This window comes from Manis javanica, chromosome 2 (genome assembly GCF_040802235.1).
Source record: "Manis javanica isolate MJ-LG chromosome 2, MJ_LKY, whole genome shotgun sequence".
NCBI classification, from domain to species: Eukaryota; Metazoa; Chordata; class Mammalia; order Pholidota; family Manidae; genus Manis; species Manis javanica.
In genome coordinates this window covers 93058142-93080606 of record NC_133157.1, presented here as the reverse complement: position 1 = coordinate 93080606, position 22465 = coordinate 93058142, and the positions used below count along the sequence as shown (strand labels likewise).

Sequence of the window (22465 nt, the reverse complement as noted above, 5' to 3'; positions counted from 1 at the left end):
CAGGGCCACTCGCCCAAAGGGCAGGACATGCTGTGCTCATGGCCTCCTCTTGTTGGGTCCCTGTAATTTTCTGCAAAACAGACACACAGAGCAGCCCCCAGCCCTGGAAGGAACCTCGAAGCACCACACAGCCACCGGGTGGCCACACAGCAGGGCCACGCCAAACAGCAGGTCACAAATTACACACCAGTTCATGTGGCATGCCACACCATGGGCTACATGTCACACCACCCTCACTTGGCCACACAAGCCAGACGCCTACTCCTGCCATTTGGCCTGCACCCCCCTTGTCCTCAGATAGGCCCTGAAGCCCCCCAGAGCCCAGACCGGCTGTGCACCCCTTGGGAGACACAAAGATCGCGGCACAGAACTGTACCCACCCAGTCTCCATGTGCCTTTCCATCGGGCACTGCAGTGGGAAGGCCACGTGCTCAGCATGGCACCAGCCCTCTGTTCCCCACAGGAAAGCCATCCAGAGCCGAAACACCTGCCTACACATCTGGAGGTCTTCACTGAGAGGTTATTTATAGCTGTGGACACATCACTGGACATTCCCAGGTGGCCTGCTGGTGGTGATGAAGGCCACGTGGTCCTTGGGGCCATGCAGAGCCCTGGCTGCTAGGGAAGCAGGAGCCGGGTGAGCCTGCATGTGGCCGTACGGCTGCCCTGTCCCCCGCATCCCCATCCTCTGCAATTCCCAAGTGTCTGAGCCTGAGGGCCTCTGGGTTCTCGCCAGGTGTGTCACAGCAGGCTGCGTACACCCCAGCGGGGACACCACGGTGCCTGTTTCCTCGGCACTTCCTTTGCTGTCCTATCAATGGCCTCAGGTTTGCACTGAACATGCTCACCAGACAGAACGCCTGATTCTGTAAAACCCACAAACCCTGAGCGCTCCTCCCTGGTGGATGGCGGGCCCCGAGGGAGAGGTGCCGGCCATCTGGCCCTGAGCGTGACCACGTGCCATGGTCGGGCCTCCCTGCTGGATGGGGAAGGACAAGGTTCCCTCAGAAACCTGGGCAGGTCTGCATGTGGGCGTGTGCTGGGACTAAGTGAGGAAGACACAGAGCAGGAGCTCCGACAGGACTGAGCAGGGCAGCGGGAAGGACCCTCACAGTCCTTTATGCCTCCGGCCTATGGAGACTCACATGATGGCAAGTCAGGGTTACAGTGTTGGGGTCTGGCCCTCAGGAGGCAGCCGACTGGCCTTGCCCCTGATTTGGACACATCTGGACACGCAGTTGGGGCGACCTAGCCAGAAGCAGGCATTGTGGGTGACCCCACACTCCCCTGCAAGTTGCTATCACCCCCACTCACCAGATGAAGAGACAGAGGGTCAGAAAGCTACTCTCAAGACACCAGGGTCTGCAGACCCAGACGCCCCCAGAGCACCCTCCCCGGGACACCAGGAAAAGGAGTGGGTGAGCCTCAGAGGGGCTGCACCAGGCTGGACTCGCTTGCCAAGGGGGCATGGCTCTCTCCCTGATGGCAGGCCTTGTCCACAGGACCCCTCTGGGAAGGCTCTGTATGCACAGGACCCAGGTAGCCCTCAGGCATGGTGCCCCAGAGCAGAGCTTCCTTGAACACCGCCCAGCTCTGTCTGTGTGGTTCTCACTGAAACCGTAAAAGTCAACACCAAAGATAAAATAAAATAAAGTCTCTCCACAGCGCCAAAAATACCTCCCCATGGGATGAGGGAGCTGACGCCAGCTTCCACAGCAGCAACTGTTACCATAGATACAGGGCTCCAGTCAGTGTGGGAAGTGGGGGAGGCAGGGGAGGGGACAGAGATGAGGGAGGAGAACCGAGGGGGGGGTTACAGAGGTGGGGGCAGACATAGGGAGAGGCACAGGGACTGGGGAGGTGGGCAGAGGTGGGGGACAAGGGACAGAAGCGGAAGAGGGGAACAGAGGGAGACAGGGATGGCGGGCAGGACGAGCCACTGTGGTCGGAAGGGACAGAGAAGACGTCCCCTCCACACCCCCAGCCCCATCAGGTCCGAGTGAGCAGGTGTGCACAGAACACCGGAGGGGGCTGGCAGGACTCCCGCACCAGGGGGAAGTAGGAGAGCAGCCACTGTTTCTGGCTGGGGCACAGCAGGTAGAAGCATCCCGAGAGCCCCTTTCACCATCCTGACCCCCACTGAGGCCCCACACCTGGGCCTGGGGCCCGCCCTCCCTGCACTCTCCCTCCTTGCCAGGCAGACCCCAGCTGTGGGCACTGCGGGCTCTGAGATGGGGATTGAGCTGTGACAGGGGTTGAGCACAATGCCCCCCAGAGCCAGGCCTGGTGCAGGAGCTTTCCAGATGGAGCCCCGAGTCCTCCTGCCCCAGCCACCCTCTGCCTGGGCTGCTCCAGCACTGCACATGCAGCCACCAGGCTTTGTCCCTGAGCCCTGTTTCCACATCACCCCCAAAAGCCTTCCATAGTCCCTCACGTCCACTGACCAGGCAAGATGGCAGACAGGCCCCCAGCGTGCCCTCATGGCCTGAGCAATTCCACTCCAGCCCACTCCAGACACACCCCCATGAGCGCTGGCCTGGACCCACTAAGGCCCTAGCCCCACTCAGAGCGAGCCCTGCCCATAAGCCCTGACAGCCCTCCACTGGGCCCGCCCCTCGGCTGCGCTCCATCCACGTCCCGGGGAGGCAGGGTGGCTCCCTGTGGCTGTCCTTGCAAAGCCCCTCTTCTGCTGCCCAAACAGCATTCAGGGCCAAAGGGAGAGGGCTGCCTTATGGTTGAGGTGCAGCTCACAGGGCTGCTTTCTTCTGGCACCGCGTGACTCCTCTTGTCAGCTTCTAGGGCCTTAGCGTTCCCTGGCCCAAGGCCCTCTACAGCACCTTCTGTGGCATGTCTCTCTGGAACTCTGCCCTCCTTATCAAGGTCCACTGGTGACCTTGGCCCCCCCATCTCCCATCCTGGGTCCTCAACTCAGTGCATCTGACAAGCACCCAGCCCCACCAGGGAGCATATTCAGTCGGGGTGTGAGGCTGTGGACGCCTCCAGCCTCCCTCCCCCAACCCGCCTGACTCCAGGCCTGGCCCCAGGGGCCACCCCCTTCCAACATTTCCTGGGGCAGCACCACCATCTCTTAACTTGCTCTTCCTTCTCTAAATAAAGGAGGAAACCCACGTAGGGCATCTTCAACTGCATCTCCTCCACTGCTCCCAGCAGGGCCCCTCTGTCCACAAGCCACATCTGTGTCCTCTCCTGGCCACGTGTTCCCAGGGCCACACACCATTGCTGGCTGGTGTCATCACTCTAGCTCCACTCAGGGGCTTCAGCAGAGTGCACTCAAGGTTTCTGATGGCGCCTGTCCCCAGGCCTGACAACCAGCCACCCTCAGAGCCCTCCCAGCCCCAGGCGGTGGGCTCCCGCGGGACCCCAAGCAGAGGCACTGCTACAGGGACTCTCTAGCCAACAGAACTGCAAAGCAGCCCTGGGCAGTGGAGGCCACCTCCAGGACAAATTCTGTGGGCCCCAGTCCCCCAGGACAAGCCAGCAGCCCGGCTGCCACAGGACTCGAGGAGGGGACGCTGGCCAGTCTGCCCAGAGTCAGAGAACCTCCAGGGGACCATGCTGGCTGTTATCACACGTTAGTAGTTACACTCAGAGGCAAAGGCCTTTCTAAACTCTCCAACAGGCCATGCCTGTGCCAGCCCCACCTACGGCATTTGTCTTTCCCAAAGAGAATACATGACAGACAGCCTCTGTGGAAAGGCCATCAGCCACAGAGCTCCCACCCTCCCAGAGCACAGCCCCCAGGCCAGGCTACCACCACAAAGGGCTCCCCATTCCCATGGAAGCACCTGTGGGCAAGCAGGCCTCTTCCCTGGCATACAAACCCAAGACAACACAGTCACAGAGGCCAGCAAGGCCTGACAGGGCATCTTCACTGCACATGTGGTCCGCATATAGCAGCCAGCTGATGGGGGGGCCGGGCTCAGATACCACTGCTGCCACACACAGGCCACAGGGGCCCAGACACAGGAGCAGAGCAAGGAGCAGGGCCAAGGGCAGGACAGTGACAGCAGGAACACAGAAGCAAGCCCACAGGAGCACAGTGAAGGAGCTGGACCATGGGAGCAGGGCCACGGGAGGAAGGTCAAGTGGAAGGACCACAGGAGGAAGGCCATAGCATCAGGACCACAGGGACAGAGTCAGAGGGCAGGACCACAGGGACAAGCATGTGACATGCCCGTGGCTGCCGTGCCAAGCACACCAGGGCCCAATGGTGCTGGGTGGGCACAGACCACATGCTGTACTATCGGGCACGTATGCCAAATCCCAGTCCCCTGGGTTCCTCTGAGCCCCTCCCCAGGGCCTGGGGCCAAGGGTTTGTCTTACCCCAAGTTACATCTGAAGGGCAGGACCCAACTGTGACCTCCAGACAGCTGGCAGCCTGGTTCCAAGTGGAAAGCTGGCAACACTGCCTTCATCCCGCCTTGCCAGGCTGCCAAGGGCCTGCCCCACCCATGGACATAAAGGGCCTGCCTCAAAACACATCCATAACCACTCCAGGAAGCAGCCAGCAGGGCCAGAACTTATCAGCGTCACCTTCCTGTTCCCTTCTGAGAACAGAGCAGGCCTTTGTGTGTTGCCATCATCATCATCCAATATTTACAGAGACTGACAGACCTTTCCAGGCAGACAGGTTTGAGCCCAACGGCTGGCGGCCTAGGGCATGAGGAGGCACCAGTGAGCAGGCAGGGGCTGGACATCTGGACCCAGGGCTGGCTGCCACAGGGGCAGAGGGGCTGGCCCTCCATGCTTGGGCCTTCCAGCAAGCTGAGAGGGACTGTGAGACTGCAGCCACCCAGGGCAGGCAGGGCCTCATGCTGCCAAGGACCAGGGAGAGAGCAGCCCCGGGCCCCGCCCACCTCAGCCTCCAGCCTCCAGCCTGTAACTGTCCAAATGGGAAACCGCCCATGTGTCGGGCAGTGATGGACAGACTGACAGACTGCAGACGCCCACATGTGGGAAAGCAGCCAACCTCTGATCCACATGGCTGGGGCCCACTCTCTAGGGCACCGTCAAACACACACCGCTGCTGTCACACAGGCCACGGGGGGCAGGCACGGAAGACTGGACACACTGCGTGACCCACACGCAGGAGTTCTGGCACAAGCAGGCAGTCCACAGGACAGGGAGCGGCATGCTGCCCGAGCAGGGCCTACGGGGTGGAGGCCTCCCGGGTGGGCCCACAGCGTACTTGGCTGCCTGCCCCGGGTTCCCTCAGGCCTGCCCTCTCTGAGGGACGGCCAGCTGAGCACACTCAGCTCCCAGCAAAGGCAGTTATGTGCAGACTCCCCCCCAGACAGAGTGGGTCTGCGGCCTCAGCAGCTTCAGAGGCCGCAGAACACATCCCATGCAGGCTCCTCATGGCCCAGGGGGTGCCATCCAGCGGATGTTAACCTCCAACTTGCAGAGGCAGCTAAGCAAGGCAGGAGAGACCCCTGTGGCTGGGCTCAAACCCAGGAGATAGTGGGGGTGAAGTAGATGGGTCCACTGGTGTTGAAAGGCCAGGAACCCTACCCACAGACAACACCACTGAGGCCAGAGACCACAGTACAGAGCCAGGGATGCCCCGTCTCACACCCACACCCACCCCAAGTGACTTCAAATGACCTGCACTGATAGAAAAGCTGCGGTGTTCTCCATCACCCCATGGTGAAACCAGAAATCCCCCAGTGGCCCAGCCCAGCCCACCAGAGGCAGCAGGAGCCAGTGGCCCAGCCTGGCCCTCCCCAGGCAATGGCCCTTTCCCCCTGCCAGCTCCTCCAAGCAGGATCACCCCCACCCCCATGTGTCAGCTCCAGTTCAGGTCTCCCGGGCACCTGCACAAAGCGGCTCCTGCCCTGGCCCCACATCCTGGCCCAGAGCCCTCAAATGCCAACTTGGGAGTGGCTGTCTTGGGGAAGAACCACTCCCACTAGGATGCCCCAGGACATTTCTGGAAGCCTGCCTCAGAAGGATGGCCCCACGGAGGGCAACTTTATCCCCAGGAACACAACAGTCCTGGTGACAGGCTGTCTCGCCAGTGGGTCTCAGCCCCAGACAAGCTCACTATGGGTTCAACGTGACCAAAGAAATGACAGCAGAATGTTATTGGGGTGAAAGGGTTTATACCCAACTTTATTCCCATGGTGGCAGGTCAGTCACTAGAATCCCATCCACTCAGAGTAAGTGTGCATGCAGTAAGCCAGTCTCTGCCTCTGGGCCTCTGCCTGTGCAGCCGTCTCAGGCTCTGTCCTTGGCACTGCCACCACTCCAGCCTCTGCTCTGCTCTCCTGCAGCTTTGAAGCCATGCCACCATGTCACCCAGAGCACTGGGTGGAGCTCTTTATATAGAATCAATAACGACATATTGCCCACACGTGTGCAGTGAGCTAGAGGGCCAGGTGAGAATCTTGGCCACAGGAACCTTCATTTACTCCACACCTGCACCCCCTCCAGGATTCTCTCCTCTTAATCTACGTGCCCTCAATTCTCTGCAATCGTACCTGTGCAAGAAAGCCAGAACATTGTAACCAAATTCCACAATCACAACAGAAGCTACAATATACAAATAACAAAAATGATAAATTTTAATAACCCTCCAGCCTGAGGAGATGCATTGCCACCAAGTGGTCATCCTGGCTGTATTCAAACCAATTCTAACAAATGAGTTAACCAAAAGGACCATGCATGGGCCTTGCACAATGCCCACCATCTCCAGCCTTTCCAGCAGAAAGTCTTGCAGACACACAGGCCGATCCTGTTGATTTATCTCTGCCTTCTGCTTTGTCCTCAGTGGTCCGAACTGCTGTTCCAGTCTCAGTTGTTGCCACAGCTCAGTATTCTATTTGAGTTTCCATCCAATTTCTCTCTGTCTGCTCCTGTCTTTATCAATCAACCCACATCTGGGTCCTCATGACCTACACTGGGCCCTTTAATTTCTTCAGGAAGCAGACTATTTTTTCTGTTCTCCCATTGCTTGAGCCTGAGGATAGAAGCAGAGCACGGAGTGCTCCACAGCCTGGGAAGGGGGTTGCAGTCTCCTAAAAGAACCTGCGGTTGCCAAGCCTTTAGTTTCTTTCCGGCTTTCCACCAGCTTTCAGCCAGGTGGGGTTTCAACTGAGGAGGGGCTGATGCCTCCAGCACCGGTGAGACAGGGACCATGAGTGTAGAGTGGGGTGAGGGCCTCCGGAAAAAGCAAGGCAGGATATGTACAGTCAGAGCAATGTAGCTGCATGCAAGGAAACCCCCTACCAAAACTCTGGGTTAAACACTAAGCTCTAGAGTCATTCTTCAGTGAGATCAGTTAATACTCCCCAGATAACGAAAAGTAGCCCATGGTTTTATTATGCTAACCATTTGTAATCATGTGTAAGATTCACTTCAGCTAAAAGGCCCAGGTCTATGTGCTGTCTTTCCTCCTTCAGATCTGATGAGGTGATCTGCAAACTGGGCAACTAATATAGCAGGCAGGCCCAGCTGTAAACAACATAATAAAAGGCAGGAAGGATTCCATCTTAAAGATAAGATTGTATTTTAATACCCAGGAAGTTAAGAACATTCTTAACTTACTCTTTAGCAAACAGACAATATACCTCAGCCCATATTGGGGACTGGGTAGGTGGTCTTGTTTGATATCCTCCCACACCAAGATGCTAGTATCTCAGGGAACAATCAGAGCAATAAATTTCTTGTGTTAAGTTAATTTTAAGTATTCAGGGACCACTTAACAAGTTCACACCCCTAAGCCCTTTATCACATTCCCAACTGCCTATAAAACCCCTAGACAACCACCACTACTGGCTCTCCTGTCCCCTCCTGGCCTGAGCTGGGAGCTCTGTCCTCTCACCTTACCTCTACATAAAAGCCTCTCCCTGCCTCTCCTACCTTGAGTGTTTGCTAAGTTCATTCTTTGACTCCCGGAACAAGAACCCCAGCATCCAAGAACCCCAGCATCACTGGCAGGGCCTCCACCAACACCTGTTCGTCAAACATCCACTCCTCCTCTATTTCTGGGGCTGACAGCTCCACTACATCCTTCACCTGCCCCCCTGGCGGCCTGCGTTGTTCAGCTTCTTCTCGGACTACCCTGGCATCCTTTACCATCTCCACAGCACCTCACAGTGATACCATTTCAGTCACCAACAAATGTTTTATCTCAATGGCTCCTCGCAGCTCATGTTCTCGTGCTGTCTCTTCTCGTGCTTCCTGCAGGAGGACATCTTTCTTCCTTATGGCCTTTCTCAATATTGTGAGAAAAAAACACCCCACAGTTCCCACAGCCTCATGGGTACTGTTTCTTTAAGGAATTCCCTGTTTTGTTGAGGGCCAACTTTACTGACTTAGGTGTCACCTACACCCCTTCCCAGTCTTGGGGTGGGGCCCAGTCCTCTAGGAGGCAAGCCACATCAGACCACACATCCACTGGGGGACACTCGAAGGTCTTCCCACTCATATGGGCAGCCCACTGAAGCACCCCTCTGTTAGGCAAGAAAATAGATATGAGCAGGATGGAAAGAGAATAAGGCCAGGAAAAAGCCCCCTAAAAAAGACCCAGAGTTAATCTGTTAAAGCTCAAAAAGCCAGGAGCAACTTGGCTTTGAGACAGAGCAGGAGGCCACCTTCCTTCTGGATGTCCCTGGGGCGGGATGGGGAAGCAGCCTGGCTGAGAAGATGCACGCACAGGGCACAGGGGTGGGGAGGCAGCCCCACATGTCAGGCCCCAGCCCCAAGGTGAGAGAGTGTTTGGAAAACTGTGCCCAGCTACAGGCAGGGCTGGGGCTGAGCCCACCATGAAATAAGCGCCAGGCTGGGGAGACTGGTGGCTCTGACCCTGGTGGCAAGTGGAGCTGCAGGCTGTGCTGTGACTCCCCACCACTACACACAGTAGCACAGCCCACAATCATGATTCTGCAAAAACACCCTGAACAGGAAAAAGAAACAAGAAGGATGCTTCCCCAGGCAGAAACTGCAGTGTCAGAGGAAGGGGGCTGGGGCAGCTTTCCTTCTCCCAGGCTTCAGCATCTGCCCCCTCTGCCACCGTCCCAGGAGCAGATGTAGCTGTCAACACCCTCACATTGGCCTGCCCTCCACTGCCACCCCCTCCATCCTCACAGTCCCTCTCACTGCAGGGCCCAGGGTAAATGGGGAGACACGGGGTGAATGGGGGCCAGATACAACCCAGACCCGATGGAGCATCTTGCTGGCAGTGGGCCCCATGACAGGGCCTCCTCCTGCAGGACTCCATGCAGATCACTGCCCAGGGCTCCCCGTCCAGGCAGACGGGGGGCCATTCCCACTCAGGCACTTGGGTAGGAAGGCAGGAGGCCACGGCCCCGAGCCAGCAGCAAGCCACACCCAGCCTCCTGGCAGCAACCCCCACCCCACCCAGGCAGCCCACTTCACATCTGGCCCCGCTGCTCACTGCCCACTGGAACGGAACCAACAGGATCAGATTTAGTTTTCCTGGGTGATTCCAAAAGGATCATCTGGCCTCTGTGGCCTCAGGTCAAAGTTCTTAGGGGCAGCAGAGTGACCCCTTGCAGAGCCCCTTCACCACCACACATGTACACACCCCAGCCAGGAGACCCCAGTTGGAGTGCTTATGAGAGGCTAACCTGACCTGCGTCTACAACCTATACCAGTGCACCCGCGCCAGAACTGCAGCCCACATGTGTTCCAACAGAGCCCCATATCCCAGCTTGCGGACTCTCTCAGAGAAAAAGGCAATGCCCCAAAGACTCAAAACAATGACAAAAAAAGGTGGAGGGACTGTTCTAGGTTAAAGCAGACACGACTACCAGATCAACACACGATTCTTGCCTGGATCCTAAATCCAAATAGGAAAACTAAGGAGCACAAGTGGGAGGCACAGTCCATGTCAGATGTGTGGCTGAGCAGCCAGATGAAGTGCGAGAGTGACGCCAAGCTGTGGTTCTGTAGGAAAACATCCTCACTACCCCAGGAGGTGTGTGCTCAAGTGTTCAGGGCACATGGAGAGCATGTGCTGTACAGTGATACAGCAGGTGTGGTAAAGTGTCAGCATGCCATTTCAGTCACCAACAAAGTTTATTTGGGGAACTATGTCCCTAAGTTCCCCAAATAAAAATGGAGAAATGAAGACCAGTCACTGGCAGAGGGGAGGAGGCTCAGAGGAGGGAAGGGAAGAGAGTTGGTGGCAGGCAGGGGGCCAGGTGGCCTCCCCCAGAGGGCCAGGGAGGGGAGGGGAGGAAGTCCCTGCTCCAGACACAGATGCCCAAGGAGGGAGGGGCAGGGCAGGGAGAAGCATGCGACCCTGCAGGCACCCACAAGCAGGGGAGTGTGGGTTGGTTCTGCTTGAGAGGCAGGCCCAGGTGGAGGGCCTCATCGTACATGGGCACCAACAAAAGCTTCTGTGGAGGGCTGAGGTAACCAAGACAGACACAGGCAGGGGTCCCCCACCTAGAGGGTACCACCCCCTCCTACCAACAAAACATATTGTGCCCAGCCCCAGGGAACAGATCATAACTCATCTACACCATCAAGCCTTTCCTAGATGCCATTGCAGCTAAGGGAGGCCACACAATCCCATTCTAACCAGAGAAACCAAAGAAACCTATGGGGAAACATTTTTCTTCATAGATTAAAATATGGACACCCAACCAACTCTCCACATAACCACCGATTTTGCTTCCTGCCTTCAAACGTGGTTGTGATGCCTGGTGCTGTGGCAGCCTCTTTGCAGTTATAAGGCAAAAAGACTAGGCACAAATCCAACCTGGCTGAGAGTAAAAGAAAAAGCAAGGAAGCACCATTATCCCTGCTGATACTTCTGAGCCACTTGGGCCCTCGGCTGGCCATCCCCAGGTTTCAGATTCTGGGGACAAAGGTCTGCATTGCTTAGGCACACTTGGCTCACAGCTGGGAACTTTCACAGCTCACCTGCTCCTGAGCAAGAGCTAGGAGAGCAGGGGGGGCCTGGGAGGAAGAGTGGACATCAGAGTGGGAACAGGTCCCTCCAGGGGGCTTCTCACCTGACACAGGTAGGGAGTTGAGGGCAGGGCAGGCTTTCCATCTAACTCCAAGCCTGCCAAGAGCACCACTAATGAACGGGATGGGAGCCCCCACAATGTTTGCAGTGGAACCAACACATGCTGTGGGAACACCTGCACCTCTACCAACAGTTGACCAACACGCCACTCCCCAGAGCCCATCCTGTTCCCAGGAGGGGATGGGAAAGTGAAAGAAAACAGGGAGGGAGAGATTCAGATCACAGCAGGCATCCTAAAGGCTCTGAGAAGTCCTGCAACAGCGACACCTGCCTGACCCAGCACTCCCCCAGCCCCCTTTCTGCACCAATCCACTGGACACATGTACAAGATGTCGATCCAGGGGAGAGGTCTGGTAGTGCCACCAGCCCATATCACTGAGCTTGGGTGTGAGCCACCTCCCTGGACCTCCTGTTCATCTGCACAGAGTCCTGAGACTTCTTAAGGTGGTTCTGAGGCTTGATGAGCTCATACATGGTCTAAGGGTCCAAGAAAGTCCACACCACGCCACAGCTTCCTCCCTGCCCTGCCCTCCTGCTCCCAGTCTATAGCCAGCTGACAGCCAGGCCTGGACCTCCCTTCTGAGAAGGCCCCCCAAGCCAAGCCAGAACAGGCCTGCACAAAGCATCAGGACCCAGGGCACCAAGCCTCAGTCAGCAGTCCCCTGACCCTGCTGGCTCCTCTGCCCAGGGCTCCCACCATGATGTCTTTCACTTCTGGAGAGAGAGATCACTCCCAAACACTCTCGGAGACGCGCCCAGCTGAGGGGAGGTGGGCGCAAGGGGGACTGCCTGCCTGGGCCTCCCAGCAACAGGCAGCTGAAAGCAGACACTCAGGGAGCCCACAACCGTGGCCACCACTCTGTGGCTCATGAGGCTCTGCCCAACCCCCTGCCTCCCCCAAAGCACGCCTCAACAGAACTTTCTAGAAAAGCTCTCATATGGCTCAGAATATCAAGCACAAGCACAGGGATAAACCCTGACCACACACAGCCTCTCCTCAAACAAACACCCACAAAGCCAAAAGATACTCTAGCAACAAATAAAAAGACTTGAAAAGCTGTGACAGGAGCTATAATTGTAAAAGATGTGTCCATGAAGGAGAACTTGAAAGTAATACACAAAAGTAAAAGTAGTTGTATTCACTTGTGTTAGGAGTGGTTTTTCCATTTGCAAATTTCTTTAGCAAAGCTGTGACACTTTTTTTTTAATTAACAGACTATTTTTTAGAGAAGTTGTAGGTTTATGGAAAGAACAGAAAGTCCAGAGTTCCCAAGTGCTCCCCTTTAGCAGTCTCCCCTACTGCTAACATCTGGCATTGCTGTGCTGCAGTTACTGTGACTGATGAGCCAAAACTGATACATGGAAGTCCATGGCTCCCCTCGGAGTCCCCTCAGCGTGTTGGACATTCTCTGAGTTTGGACAAGGACATGTACCCACCATTAGTGTCACACTCTAAAAAAAGCAGCTTCACTCCCTAAAAGTCCTCTGGGCTCCACCTGTTCACCCCTCCTCCCCCGGGCCCCTGGCAGCCCTGATCTCCTGCGTCTTGCCTTTTCCAGAATGTCACAGAGTTGGAATCATGCAGTATGGAGCCTTTTCAGACAGGCCTCTCTCAGAGATATGCACTTAGGTTTCCTCCATATCATTTCATGGCTTCATAGCTCATTTTTTTTAAGGCTGAGTAATATGCCCTTGTCTAGATGGACCACAGTTTATTTAACCAGTCACCTACTGACGGGCATCTTGATTACTTCTGTTTTGGCAGTTATGAATAAAGCTGCCATTAACACCCCTGTGCAGCTTTTTGTGTAGACTTAAAGTTTTTAACTCATCTGGTGCATTTTCTGGATCGTATGGGAAGAGTTAAGCCATTCAGTTGTGCAAGAAATGTCAACTGCCTTTCAGAGTGGCTGCTCCATCCGCATTCCCACCAGCAGTGAGCTCCTGATGGTCCACATCCCCGCCAGCAGTGGTGTTGTCAGTGTTCTGGATTTTGGATATTCTTATAGGTATGTAGTGGTTTCACTGTTGTTTTAACTTGCATTTCCCTGATGACATATGAGGTGAAGCATCTTTTCATGTGCTTATTTGCCATCTCTGTATCATCTTTGGTGAAGTGTCTGTTAAGATCTTGGCCCATTTTTTAATCAGGTTGGTTGTTTTCTTACTGCTGAGGGTTAAGAGTTCTTTGCATATTCTGGATAACATTCCTATATCACATGTATGTTTGGCAAAGATTTCCCCCCAGTTTGCATCCTTTCTTTCTATCCTCATATACTGCCTTTGCAGAACAGATGATCTCATTTTAATGAAGTTTATATTATGAAGTTTTTCTTCCACAGATTGTCACATTGGTGCTATACCTAAAATGTCATTGTCAAACCCAAGGAGTCTTATGGTTTTGCACTTTACATCCCAGCCCACGACCCATTTGGAGTGGACGGAGTAAAGCCTTCTCAGCAGGGAGGTCCAGGCCTGGTGTCAGCTGGCCTCTTTTGCACAGGGATGTCCAGTTGTTCCAATGCCCCTTGTTGAAGAGCTGACCTTTGCTCATTGTGCTGCCTTTGCTCCTGTGTCTGAGGTCCACAACTATTTATGTGGGTCTATTTCTGGGCTCTCTGTTCTGTTCCATTGAACTATATGTCTATTTACCAGCACTGCAAGGCCTTGATCTCTTTTCTTTTATTATTTTCTAAAAAGTTAACATATATTTAAAGAAAGTTGACTTAATTTAAAGGTAGTAATCAAGTATTCTGGGAAATCTTAGAATTCAGCCTTTCAGATCAGAACAGGATTTGAACCCTGTCTGAATAGAGAAAGGCTGCAGTCAACCTTGCACAGGCTTCTTTCTGGCTCTGAACTATCCTTGCCCAGGACCCTTCACTCAAAACACAGCCCCTGCACTGCCTGGTCAGAGGCAGATCCAAACCTGCTTTTCAGAGATCCCAGCTACTGTGTTCACACTGTTTCCTTATCAGCAGCATAAATGATAAGGAGGCAGCAGCCAGGTGCTTCCAGAGCCAGGCCCTCAGCCTGCTTGCAGGCACTGCCCTCCAGGCTCAGCCTACTCTCCACTCCACTAGGCTTTCCAGAGCTGTTTGCAAGGGGAGCAAGCATGGAGCAAGAAGGGGCTTCACTCTGAGTACCCACTACGTACTCAGTGGCATGACTCAGTCCCCATGGCTCACTGAGGGACGGCTAGCACTATTCCCACTGCACAAATGGGCAAACCAAGGCTCACATAGGCAGGTGCCTTCCCCCGGGCTTCCTCACTGGGGCCCCTGCTCTCGGGGGCATTTCTGTGCAGCCTGGCTGGAAAGGCTACCCCACCCCACCACTGCAGGCTGACACCAGTTTCCACCTCACCACTCATCCAAGCAGACCAGGAGGAGACCCAAGCACCCAGCCCAAACCTCTGCAGGACCCGGGGAAGTTCTCTTCCATCAAAGTAGTGACCTGGAGCTCAGTGTCCTGACCTTGGGTGTTGTCCAACTCCAGCCTAAGCAGCCCAAGCCACAGGCCCCAGTAGATGTCTAAGGCCACGCACATAGCCCCAAGTCTCTGCAGTTCTGGAAGGCGAGTGCCAGTGGGGGGCCAGCCCAGGCCTGCAGGACAGCCTCTGCCCACACTCACCTCCTCACCCCACACCTCCTGAGGACCTGCTCCCCCATTGTGATATGCTCTGTCCTGCTCACTGTGTACCCTGGGCTGAAACTGGGCACATGCTCAACAAATGTGGGCTGAGCCAATGAACCAAACCAGCCTGCCCTGCTTCCCACCTCCCACCCCCACCCCGACATGGACATAGAACCTTCTGGAACAGCCACTCCCTCTCCTCCACGTCATGATTTTTTCCCACCACTATCATGTTCTGGCTAACAGCCCACTAGCAAAGCTTGCCCACCTCAGAGTAAGCCCCCAACTTCCACCTGGAAGTGGCTCCATGGGTGGGGAGACACCACTAGCCCTCCAAGCCAGTTAGACAGTTGGGGGGTTCTCACTCTGGGGCCCACATCACTGATTTGGGCCTAATCAGGTTCATCCCAGCACCCACATGCCAGGGCCTCCAAGGACTCCCTGAAAGGCACCCACTTGGCCACGGGAACACCTGCTTCCAACAGGGAATGAGCCATAACATGCCCACAGCAGTGACCTGGAGCCCAGGGGCACATCCATCACCGGGGACCACATGCACTGCCACGTAGGCACAAGGCCTCTGGAGCTGGGCGTCCCATTCTGCACTGGAGGGCGGAGGGAAAGCCCTGTCTTCACAGGCCTCTTGTGCAGCTGGCGCCAACCCTTCTCACCAAGCAAACTAGAACCATGGGCCGTGTGGCGCACAAAACAGCCCTCAGGCAAGCACACTCAGGGTTGGCATTCGAACTGACTTCAAATTACAACTCTCCCAACAAAATTAAGCTCTTGGGAGATTAAAAAACTAAATATTAAAAAGCAGGGTGACCACCAGCCAAACCATGCTCAACATCGTGCTCCAGCGAGCAAGCACTACCCCCTCTGCACGCCCTCCCAGCACCCGGGGAAGCAGGGTGGCTATGGGGGCTGCTCAACATCACAGGGCATGTGCCTGGCTGGTCCACGAAAGGCAACGGTGCAACCTGTGCCTGTAGAGGTGTGCCAGCTTAGCGCCCAGCACAGGTAGAGCCCCCACAGCCACAGGAGGGACTGGGCCACACGGATGGCAGGCAGCCCCAGCTATACTCCGAGGACAGTGAGAGTCCAGTGGGCTCGGCATGGCCGCACACAGCTAGCCCTCATGAGCACCATCCCATCCCTGGGCCTAGGCAGGTGAGCAGGACACATGGCGCCTCCTTGGCCGCATAGAGAGGATGCGGGCATGTCACACCATCTGGTCCAGTGGTACCCATGTCTGCCAGCCCCTCCTGGTCCACAGCCCAGGCCATCACCATCCCACAGGGCCCAGCTGCCCTCAGGCAGCACAGAGAAGCATGACAGCACCTGGTGGATGCAGGCTCCTGTCCCTGCCTGGTGAGGACTCAGCCCCCAGGGGTTCTCTGTAGGACCCACATGACCCTGTGAGGCCCCTGCAAGTGCTCTGGGCAGAGCCTCAAGGACCAAAAGCCCCATGAAGCAGAATGAAACGCATGCTGGGCAAGGCCCAGATGTCAGCATGGGAAACTGAGGCTCCAGGGGGCCCCAGGAGACAGTGCCTGGTCCTACGGCAGCCGTTGAGGACCTTCCACGGAGGACCTGAGATCTGTCTCCTCTAAAGGCAGGGGGCCACTTGTGGAATGGGGCTGAAAACCAAGGCTCTCTCCAAGATCCCAAGGAAAACAGGAGAAGCAAGCAGACTAGGAGAGGCCAACAGGCCACCTCTGGTGAGGTTTCCAGACACAAGTGGTCTGAGTTGGCAGTGATTTCCCTCCTGGAGACCCTCGCCAGCTCAGAGGTGGCTGCAGGTAAGAGGGTGTCCAAGCTGCGCAGGACAGCACTGGTGGTCCAAACCTGTCCCCCAGGCAGCCCAGAGCCAACGAGGAGCCCCCAGCTACCCCAGCACTGGTGACAAGACAGGGTCTGGCAGGACCAGAGCCGGCCCAACATGCCACAGGGACATGGGAAACATGACCCAGAGCAGAGCAGCAGTCCAGGCATGACTGTGCTTCCCCCACCACTCCTGTGCTATGTGCTGGTGCCAGGGACAAACATTCATTCAAAAGAAGACAGACAGGAAGTGATACTTTAAAATGGTCTCCCAAAAAGCAGCATCGGCTTTGGCTGCCTGGAGAAGTCAGGAGGTGGCAGGTCTGGGTGCCCTTTGCTGTAAGGCCAATGCATAATCCCACCAAAGCCCTTTCAATACTAACTTATGGAAGGAAATTGGTAGCCACAAGATCTGACGTCCTTCAAGCCAGGGCCAGAAGTGAGGCCTTTCCTCCCTAGGGGACTCTGGAAAAGGCAAGCGGGTGATGCTGTCTCAGTTCAAGGGGAGGGGGGCAGTGCCAAGCCCCAAGTGTCCCAAGGGTGAGAGAAGAAAACAGTCTGCAGGGTCAGTTTCCGGGAATTCCAAAGCTGCCGGGCAGGCACTTCTCGGAGTAAGGAAGGCAGTGGCAGGGTGGGAGGAATCCTGCAAATCTCCCCATTAAAGGCAATGCTCCCAGAACCCGGGGAGCCCTGGGGACCTCTGGAGGGTGACCGTCTCCATGCCGTGCAACGAGAAAGCCCTGCACCAGGCACAAAACCAGCACCCACCCGTAACCCTCCCCAGTGCATGGCAGTCTGGGAGGCCGACTCATCTCCTCTCCTGAGTGGACGGCCACACCAGGCTGGTGATCTCCCATGAGGCTTAGACCCACCTCTGCCATCTGTGTCCTCACCAGTGACCTTGGGAGGTGCTCGACAATAAAACAGGATAAACAGCTTTCTGGTTGGGGAGCAAGCAGCTAACACAGCAGGTTCTGGCTACTGTCCTCAGCTGGTCAAGGCCCCCTCAGACCCACCAGCAGGAGGCAACTGACCCTAAATGCTGCACAGTAGCCTGGAACAAACGTTAACACTGCCCTCTTGTTGGGGAACACATGGGGACGGTATCCCTGCTGGAGAGCTCCCAGTATCTCCTGCTCAAGAACTGTCACCAGACAGACTAGGAAGCCATCTCCAGCCCTCCCACCATCACCCTGCAGCACCCAGGAGTAAAGGCTTCTGAACAGTGGCCACACGCCACCCCAGCATAGCTCCACTCTGCTCAGGGACCTGAGGCAGAGCCGCCTCCCTTGCCTTAAAGGGAATGGGACTCAATGACCTCCCAGGCCCAAGTTTCCTGCAATGCCTCAACAAGCTCAGCAAGGCTCTGCAGAGAGTCCCAACTCAGACTGCTGCCACGGCAGCCCTTCTCCTGCCCCCAGCCTGCAGAGGCCACTCCAGGCAGAGCAGCACTTGGCAAGACTGAAACAGTGGGGAGGGGAGGCACAGGGCCACGCTCCAGAATGCGGAATTCTCCCTTATACTCACACAGCAGGGATGCCCAGCTCACTCTCATGCCATCCCCAGGGTCCCCACAGCCCCCAGAGGCCACCCCTCAGCAAGGCCCAGAACCTAGGCTGTGAGGGCCAGGAGCTGAGTTCCTCCTGAAGGAGGCCACAGGATGCCACCAGCCCTGCCATTAAAAGTCCACATTTCCATGGCAGGACCATGGGCCTGCAGAGAGGAGTGGCCCCTGGGGCTTTTTGTCTCTGGAGCCAGCTCAAAATGGGTGGACACCCAAGGAATTAGCCCACTCGCATGTGCCCATGCACACACACAGGTCACCCTGTAGGGCCCTGGAGGCAGAACCAAATCCCATTTCTGGGCCAAAAGGCAGGCAATCTGCAGCAAGGCAGGCAAGCCTGGCAGCTCTGGCTAACTTTACAGGGCACTGGGGTAGGTTTACACCACGAGGCCGCTCTCACACAGGCCAGCCTCGTGCTGACAGCTGCCCCCTCCCCCCCGCCACAGGAGGGAGGGCTATGAACACCCACTGGCCCAGGGCAGCTCGAGTTACCATTTATACAATCTTCCAGGACTGTGACTGACACACCAACATGAGGGTAAGAGGATAAAAAATGCATGTCTGGAGCCTCTGCACCCAAAAACACCCCACCACACCTGCATTCTCCATGACTTGGTTTAAGGCCTCTCACCACCCACCTTGTAACCAACAGGCCCCAGGAGCCCCGAGAGACCTATATCAGCCCTTCAGGCCCTAACCAGCAGGCCCCACCCCTGACAGAGGAGAGAGGATCAGAAGAAGTCACTTTGGCTTCCACCCTGCTAAGGGCACCTCCACCTTTTAAGACATGGGAGGTGCTCACCTGCAAGCAGCTCCCTGTCCCCCAGCCCCTGCGGGCTGCCTGGACACACTGCTTCTGCAAAGGCACGACATGCAGACAGCCTGGGTCGGTTCGGCGGAGCCAGGAGTCAGAAGCAGAACACTGACAGTAACCCAACCCCCAGGGGCCCACGCTCTGCCACGTTAAAACCGCACACCGGGCGGTCCGACACGCAGCGCCCAACGCGCGCCGCACACACTGCCCACAGCCGGCCGCCCGGGGGCCCTTGGGCCAGGTGGGGCCGCGGGCCAGAGCAGGGCACGCAGCGGGACGCACACGCACTCGCCCCCCACACCCGCACCCGCAGGCCCTCACCTGCAGCTCGCACCAGGCCACCTCTACCCAGGTCTCCGTGTCTAGCCCCTTGTAGACCGTCTTGAAGGAGCCGCGACCCAGCTCGATGTCGAACTTGAGAAAGCGGCCGTCCAGGGAGGTGGCCACGGCCTTGAGGTCGTCCTCGTCGTCCTGCTCCTCCTCAGGCTCATCTCGGCGTGCGCGCCCCGGCTCGGGCCTCGCCTCGGGCGCCCCCGCGTCCCCCTGCCTGGAGGCTACCGCTTCCGGCTCCTGGGGGCCGCCGGCGGGCGTGGGCGCGGGATCAGGCCCAGGCTCCGGTGCGCCCGCGGGCTCAGGGCCGAGGTCGACGGGGGCGCCGGGCGGTGCGGCGGGCTCAGGGGCGGCGGCGGGGCGGCTGCGGGCGCGCTCGGCGATGAGGCGGCGCGTCTTGCAGAGCAGCTGCACCCGGCGCTGCAGCGGCTGCGGGGGCTGCGCGCCCAGCGCCTCGGCTACCTCCAGGCTCGGCGGCTCCTCCTGGTCTGAATCCACCACGCTGCGCCGCAGGAAACGCTGGGGCCCGGGCCGCGCCGCCCGCGTCCGCGGCACTGCCGGCGGCTCCATGCCCGTGGGCCCCGCGCCGCGCCCGGCCTCCCTCAGCGCGCCGGGGCCGCCATCGCCATCCATCTCTGCGGCAAGGACACCAGGCCTCGTGAGCGCCAGCCCGCCGCACCTGCCCGGGCCGCAGATGAGACAGCGCCGCGGGCCCGCCCCCGCCCGCCCCACCGCCCCGCCACCGACGGCCCCGCCACACAGCCCTGAGGAGGGGGCTGTAGAGGGGGCCGGGAGGTCTGGTGGGGGGACGGCACCCGGGGTCCCAGAGGAGGGGCACTTGGGCCCTGCCCAGATCCCAGGAAGGCGACCAGCAGGTCGCAGGGGTGGGAGGCACCAGCCAGGCGGCGGCTCCACAAAGGACAAGGCCTGGGGCTCTGGAGGGGCGCGCGAGGAGGGGGCTGCGGCCGCCCGGCGCGCACACAAAGGCGGCGGGCGGGGGTGCTCGGCACTCACAGGGCAAGCGGGCGCCGTCCATGCCCGCAGCCCCGCAGCCCGAGGCAGGCGAGGTGCACGAGGCGGATCTCCGGGCCGGGGTCCGCGCTCGGGGCCGGGTAGCTCGGAGCCCGGGTCGGCGCTTGGGGCCGCGGTGCTCCCTCGAGCGGGCCGCTGCGGAACCGCGCTCCCGCGTGCTGCTCCTGCTCGGCGCGGCTCCGCTCCGGCACCGGCTGCGACCCGGCGCGCGGGGAGGGCGGAGCTTCGGCTGCCCGCCCCGGCCGGCGCGGTGGGGCGGGGCCTGGCACGCCCACCTGGCCCCGGCGCGCGCGGCCACCTGCGGACGGGCTCCGGCCCCGCCCGCGCGCCGGGACCTCGCAGCGATCGGGGCCCCCAGGTCCTAGTGAACGCTCCGTAGAGCTGCTGGCCGGAAGGCCCCCGCGCGCTGCCGAGAAGAGGCGCAGGCGTACGCCTCACCTAGTCCTCCAGGCTCGCCAGACCTCGCAGGCCCACGCCAAACAGAATGGGCAGGCTAGAAGGTGGAGGCTGGGGCGGTGGTCCCCCACTCTCAGAAGGGCCATGAGCCTCCTTGACACCCCAGCCTGGGCTAAGCCTGGTCGGCAGTGGGAGTGTCCTTTCCTCTTCCCACTTAGATAAGACCTATCAGGGCCTCACCACCAGAAGTGCACCATAATGCCCATTTTGCAGTTAAACAAACCGAGGCCCTCAGACAGAAGTATCTACCCGGAATCCCAGAGCTCCTAAGGCAGAAGCTGAGCTAGATGCCAGTGGACAGAGGCTTGACCCACAGCTTTCTTCCCACATGGCTGCCAAATGCCAGCCACCCCACCAGCCTTCCCTGTAGCCCTCCCACCCCCTTCCTCCTCCAGACACCCAGACAAGTCCCTCTGGGCTGCTTGAGTCTTATTGCAGGGAAATGGCCTATGGCAAAGACCTCACTGCTGGTCTCTGAGTCCCACTCCATGCAAGGCCCTGAACTCTCATCTCTCAGTAGTCCTCAGTGACCTTGTGACATGCAAACACTGGCGCACTCTACGTGAGGAAACAGAGGCACTGGGAGACCACTGTCCCAGGGGAGATGTCAGGCTGTTCTCACCTTGGTCCAGCTCCCCTGCACATGAATACTATCAAACTCAAGGGGAGCCCCTGGGCTCCAAGCCACTGGCACAAAGTAACTCATGCAACATCAAGCCCTCACAATTAGAGAGAAGGTGTGCCAAGCTGACTGCTACCCAGAGCAGCAGGACTTTGGAGCAAGGCCTGCAGGATACTGGCATTGGGTGCAGGATCCAGCTGAGGCCGGTATCTCTTCCCACCTGTTCAGTGCCGCCCAGCAATGCTCACAGAATTTACACCATGGAAATGGGCAGATGCCACAGACCAGGGCTTCTCCCCACAGTGAGTGGCTCCACTGCATACTGGCACCAGGCTGGGCATTTGGCACATGCTGGCTAAATATATTCTCCAGTGCTCATATCTACCTTGGGGAACGTGTCCATCACATAGCTCAGACCAGGAAGAGACAACAGATGCTGGCTCTGTCAGCCTGAGGCCCCTGTGAGGTGGGGATCTGAGTGGGACTTCCCAGGGTGGGGCATTCCAGGCAGAAGTGGGGTAAGGGAGGCTCTTTCTGTCTTCCCTGTGGAGGCAGAGACCCCAGCCTTGTATGGCCTTGGGTGAGTCCCCTGGTCAAGCCTCAGTGTCCCCTGCAGAAACAACCTGACCAACCTGTTTGTCCACCTCCAAGTTCTCCAAGTTGCCAAGTTCTCCAAGACTCAGCCAGTCCTGGAGGGCACCCAGAGTCCCAAGCCTCTCCATGCTGGCAGCACCCAGGCCTTCCAAGGGAAAATCGTGAAACAGTGGAGCTAAATGTGTCTGGACAGACGCATGGAAGTCTGGCCTCCCCACTCCTGGGCCATGCTGGCAGCCTGTGGGCACCACACACCTGGTGATGGAAGAGCTGGCTGCCCTCCACCCCGTCACCAACTGGCTGCTGCCCACCCCCAGCTGGTAGATGCACACACTATGACAGCAGTGTCCCCACACACTGAAGCCAGGGTTTGGGGAGGGAAGAACCGTCTTCATGTGCTCCATGAGCCCTCAGCAATGGTTTCAGGCAGCCCTGCTTACACGTCTTCCATGACAGGGAGTTTATTCCCTCTGATGACCATGACCATTGGAGTCCACAGCTGAGCATCTAGCAGACAGGTCATAGTCCCTTTTGCAAGAACCCTTGGGCTGGGCTCAAAAGCAGGTCCTG

General features: G+C 57.8%; 1 protein-coding gene across 17 annotated transcripts in view; it reads right to left on the bottom strand.

Moving 5' to 3' along the window:
• WNK2 (WNK lysine deficient protein kinase 2) overlaps positions 1-20429 on the bottom strand; it is a 106646-nt gene extending 86217 nt beyond the window's left edge. For all 17 annotated transcript variants that reach the window (XM_036991180.2, XM_073228899.1, XM_073228900.1 and 14 more), the window contains exons 1-2: positions 20206-20429; positions 19183-19826 (exon numbers count right to left, since the gene is read on the bottom strand). In XM_036991180.2, the coding sequence (XP_036847075.2) occupies positions 19183-19824 (642 nt within the window). In that variant the 5' untranslated portion in view covers positions 19825-19826; positions 20206-20429. The remainder of the gene's footprint in view (positions 1-19182; positions 19827-20205) is intronic.
• Between the last annotated feature and the right edge of the window lie 2036 nt (positions 20430-22465).